The sequence below is a fragment of the Crocodylus porosus genome, unplaced genomic scaffold (assembly GCF_001723895.1).
Source record: "Crocodylus porosus isolate Cpor-Errol unplaced genomic scaffold, CroPor_comp1, whole genome shotgun sequence".
NCBI classification, from domain to species: Eukaryota; Metazoa; Chordata; order Crocodylia; family Crocodylidae; genus Crocodylus; species Crocodylus porosus.
The window spans coordinates 4,514,614-4,520,039 of record NW_017728934.1 but is presented as its reverse complement, the minus strand read 5'-3'; the positions used below and the strand labels follow the sequence as shown (position 1 = coordinate 4,520,039).

General features: G+C 45.8%; 1 protein-coding gene across 1 annotated transcript in view; it reads right to left on the bottom strand.

Moving 5' to 3' along the window:
- The window catches only part of DENND2D (DENN domain containing 2D), a 43,506-nt gene extending 38,671 nt beyond the window's left edge, over positions 1-4,835 (bottom strand). The window contains exon 1 of the mRNA XM_019546363.1: positions 4,686-4,835. Within this exon, the coding sequence (XP_019401908.1) occupies positions 4,686-4,734 (49 nt within the window). The 5' untranslated portion in view covers positions 4,735-4,835. The remainder of the gene's footprint in view (positions 1-4,685) is intronic.
- Positions 4,836-5,426: the final 591 nt, after the last annotated feature.

The following is a 5,426-nucleotide window of genomic DNA, read 5'->3' as shown; positions in this document are numbered from 1 at the left end:
GCTCAGTGACTCAAGGGGTATCAGTTCAATACCCAAAAACGGCACTAGGTGGTGGTCTCTTCCAGGAGCTGATGCTGGAGAGTTATAAGCATGGAATGAATACTGGGATTTTTTCTCACTGAGGATCACTTAGCTCACGGGTGACCAACCTGTGTGTCACATGCCCTGAGTGGCACACAGCAAATCCGGGAAGGGACAGACAGTGTGCAGGAAGCAGAAAGCAGAGCTGTAGATTGAGTAGTGGGCGCAGGGTAGGAAGCAGAAGGCAGACAAGGCAGAGAGGGGATCATAGTGGTTTTTGAGGAGGATGTGAAGCTGGTATGTGGCATGCCTGCAAAAAGCTTGCCCCCCGCTGACTTAGCTGCAGGTTATGCCAGGGACAGAAGGTAACCGTCATGACGACAGCCTGTCCCTTGGGGCAGTCGTGGCCAGATGGTGCTCAGGGCCTCAGGTCAGACAGAATAGTTAAGACTCTGCTGCACTTCCAGAGGGAAAGGGCTCAGCAATATAGCTGCAGGTTTCATTGAGCACAGAGAGGGGGTTCTCTAGGAGACTGTCATCTTTGCTTAAGAAAAAAACCCCTAATGCTTGTTACTCAGTCCCAGAGGAATCTCTCTCTAATTTCCTCTCCCTGGGAACAGAAGAGAGTCACCCTCACAGAATAGATGTTGCCACTGCCCTGGCCTCAATTCCAGCATGCATTCTTCTCTTTGGGGCTTTTATACATCTCTTTTCTTTCCCAGCGCCTCGACTGTGCTGAGGTTGCTTCTGGCTAGAAAAGAATAGAGCCATGTTTTTATCTATAGAACAACCCTACCCTTGGAGAAACACTATCCCTTTGTACAGATAACACAATTGAACAAACTTTGCAACACTAAAAGAACTGAACGTTTAACATTTGCACTGAAAGCCGCTTTCTGAGGGATTCCAGCCACCAGCAGTGACAGCAAAATCTACACTTGTGGGATATGAATTGTAGTCTTTGGGCTTGTTGCCAGGGCAGATGCAAAATTGTCTGTCAAGCTGTTTTGTCACTGGTGGTTAAATCATTTCAGTTCAGGGAATGAAATGTATTATGCCAATGCTTATAAACAGAGGCTGGGCTTTTGGTTTCTGCAAACAGCATATTCTCTCAGGGAAAGGTCTCTTTGTTTACCGTGCACCCTGACTTTGCTGGCAAACAGCTGCTAGTGGCAGCCTGCGAGTGCAATATAGCCTTTATAATCCTTTTGAACAACCAACCCTAACTAAACAAACTCAGAAACTGGGTGGGTCTAGGGCAGTGGTCCTCAACCTTCTTGGGCTTAAGGCACCCTTTGTTAGATTTGAGACACCCCTCAGAAAATGCCAAGTCTTACTATTCACTTATTTTTTTTGACTACAGAAAAGTAAATAGAAATGTTTCTGTTCCAATGAACTAAGAAAGCCCACAACAGGTCAGAATATTTTACTGCTCTGGATTGATCTCGTGAATCATTTTTGCATACCTAACAATGTTAACTTTGCATGGCGTCCTACAGCACCCTTGACAGGATCTCAAGGCACCCCAAGGTGTCACACCCCCCTGGTTGAGAATCACCGGTCTAGGGACATGTTATACCATGCAGATTTTATCTAAATCCCACAAGACCTGAAATGAAGGTGCCAAAAGTATTTCCCGTATATGATCAGCTACCTCACATACGGAAGATACTGGTGTAACAAATTAAATTGCAGATGAGGAAGCAGTTCTTCAAAGGGAATACAGAGGTCAAAAGCTTAGTCAGACTCAAAAAGAGGTTATAGTTTATATGGATAACAAGAACTTGCACAGTCACTGTAATGAATGCCAGCAGAACAGGTCAAGGCTTGGGATAGGATCTAAATCTTCTTACTTCAGAACTTAACCTGACCTCTAATTCAAGATCTGGAGGACAAGCCACCCCATACTGCACCTTTTCCTGACGCTTCTGCCAGGTAAGATACTGGGCTAGACAGACCCTAGGGCTGATTCTGTTTGGCAATTCTTACACTCGGAAGACTATGCAGTGACTTTGCATGGATATTTAAAAGAGTGTAGCTATACCTCCCTCGTCCTTCATTTGCAGATCTTTCCTCATATTAATAAAGCATGTTTTCTCTCCAGGTGTTCTTTTAGTTTCTTCCCCCAACAGGTCTGTAGAAGCCCTTGCAATTCCTGCTGAACCTTTCTATGGCTGTTTCCTAATCCATTCTGCAGACTCCTGCACTCTAGTCTGGTTGCTTCTACTTTCCCGTTCCCCATGTGGGTTTGTGCTTTTACCATCAGAGCTCTGGAGCACTTCCTAGTAAATCCACACTGCCTGTTTCCGATTCCTGGAATTCTTATTTAAATCGGGAACTGCAACCTGCTGCCCTTTATTTGTAGTTTCTGAGTCAACCCTAGATACTTACTTGGCCCCCTGCACTGTAGTATCTGAACACCTCAGGGTCTTTAACATATTTATCTTCACACCCCCTCCAGTGCCATTGTCTATACTGTACATATAGGGAACTGAGACTCAAAGAAGTTAGGGGCCAGATTTCTAAAAGGACATAGGTACTAAAACAGACAACATCATATAAGAAATCTGCACCGCAATTTCCATTGACTGGTGCTTTCAGAGCAGATCAGGCATTGCTGAAATCCTGCAGCTAGTGAGCTCTTCAGAGCCCAGTGGCAGCTGAAACCCCAGAGACCCCAAAGCAGGTTATTTAATTTATGAAGGAAACGCCTGTCCCCAGTGGAGCCCTATCCCATAGGCATGCTTAGAGCATGCCTAACTTCCTATGATTTATCATACTGCCAACAGCAAGGCACAATGCAAGCCAACCATGGGAAGTAGGGCACAAAGCAGACACACACAATGCAGCCAGGGCACAGGGCAACCCAAGTGAGCCTGACAAGTAGTGACCATGAGCAAGGGCAACCAAAAAGAGAAGAGGGCATGAAACCACAGCAAAGCAAACTGGGGGAATGGAGAAATCTAGCAGCAAAGTGAGCAGGAGGTGTTCAAATTTCCGCCTGTGGGAAGAGTGGAGCGTTCTAAGCAAGGGGGATGGAGGGAGGGAGACAAGGTGGTGTACTGGTCAGGGCATAATGCCAGGGATGCTGAGTGTTGGTTGTCAACAGCGGGAACATCTACATGAGACACTAAACGCTCAGTAGACTAATTCTGCTGTGCATTAGTGCATCATGGCAGAAGCTGTACTAATGCCCAGTGGAATTAGTCTACTACACATCAGCGTCACTAAAAGACCATGCACCGGCTCCACTGTACTGTATTAAGTTAATACCTGTTGTTATAGGTACTGGTACTAAACTTAACAATGGATTAATGCACATGCAGACATGCCCAGTGTCAATATTATCTGTCATTCTCCACTACTTAGGCACTTCCTCCAAATCTACACAAAGCTTCCTTTAGTGGTAAAGCTTTAGTTCTGATTTAATCTTGTTCATAAAAATGCCTGTCTCTAAGTATGTTTGTGGCTAGCATGACTGAAGTATGTGGATGCTTCACAGGACATTTAAAGTGGTTCCCTCTCAGCACCCTATGAGGAAAGGCAGACGGGAAACTGAGGCACAGAAAGACTAAGCAACTTATCCAAGGTCACGCAGGGAGTCCGTGGCCAAACTAGATGAGTTATCATCTTTTATCTTCTGCAAAGTTGTTTTCAGCATAACTTACAAGGAAGTTCTGCGATGCCTGCCTCGCCGTGGTGCTTTCCCAGCAGAGATGGGTGGAGGCAGAGTTCATCTTGACTGCAGGGCGGGCCTGTCTTTGAGTTTTTGAGCTCTGGCAGAATTGCTTGCTTTAATGAGCTTGGGTGTCATATGGGAGAATCTTTCACAGGAGCAAAGTCCTTGGGAGTACATACATGCTCCTTGGAGCCAGCTTCTGAACCTGAGGATACAAAGCACTTGCCTCCACATAACACCTCTTGCCATGACTGTGTATGTTGAAGGGGTATAGCGATATTAGTGCGAGTGCAAGCCTCACATAGTACTCAGGATTGTAAAGGGAAGATGTCCAGTGGCAAGAACATTAGTTTAGGACTTAGTAGATGGAGTTCAGTTCCTTGTTTGGCCACAGACTCCCTGTGTGACTTTGGGTAAGCTACTTAGTCCTTCTGTGCCTCAGTTTCCCCATCTGCCTTTCCTTACAGAGTGCTGAGGGGGAACTACTTTAAATGCACTGTGAGGCTTTCATATACTTCAGTCATGCTGTCCACAAAAATACTTGGAGACAGGTATTTTGATGAGCAAAATTAGACCAGCATTTCCCCCACTGGATGGCAGTGTTACAGCAAATAAACTGACAAGTGGGGAGGTGAGAGCAGAGACTCAAAAGTTTTCTGGCTTGAAAAGCATAAACTCATGATTGTCAGAGAGAGGAAAATCCCTGAATAAAGACTCCACCATTTTCCCTTCCTTGTTCTGCTGTTTCCTGTTATGCAGATCTGGCTTTTTGCATATCTTCTGTAGTATCTGGAGGCTTGTGAGGTGGAAATGTATGTCCAGAAACTGATATATGACTATTTACAGTACAGAAGTGACTGTACTGCCCTTGCAAGGGTCTTGCAACTGGCCTGTTCCTGTTCTGCCACTCTGAATTTCCTGCTGACCTTACCCAGACTGGCTTGTGGGGCAGTACACGGCAGTACCATGTGCTAGGAAGACTTACCTTTGTGCCTGTCCTGGGGGAGATGCCTCATGGAGGTGAGAAGATTCATAGTCTACTTAGTTCTTCTCCACAGGTTCTCTTCCCTTTTCTCATTCCCGTATTTAGTTCTGCTCAGCCCATCATGAATAAGAGAAGACAAGGTACACAACTTGCTTACACCCCTGTTAACGCAGTGCATTTTAAACTGTGGCTGCACTCAGCATAGACAACTTACCAGCTTCCTCTCTGGCTGGTTTTATACCACTGTGGTATAAATCAGTGAGGTTATTCCCAAATCATCACATGCACATGACCCAGAGCACTTCCAGCCCCCACATCCTTAGTTCTCTACTTCCCCTTCAGCAGCAGCCGCTCTACTGAATAGTAGACATGGGGCTGGTCGCTGGAAAGACCTACCTGCATCTCCCTCAGGCCATGTCCTAGGAGGCCTAGTGAGCAAGCAGTGATTGACTGGCGCACCACAGGAATATCCCCTGGGGTTAGTTTAATAGATGCTCTGTGAATCAGAGAGGTTAAGGAAACAGTTTTGGAGGACTGCAAGATATTATACATTGCAGAAGGCACAGGTTATCATATGCAATGCATTTAACTTTCCTTCATGTTTGGGTCTAATGAAGGGAGACAGGACCTTGCAAGACAGGGTGCCGTGACAAGGCAGTTTCAGGGGGGAGAACTGTTAGTTGAGGAGTAAAGAATATAACCTGAATCCGCTCGTTTTGGAACATCCTGTAGAGCGACACT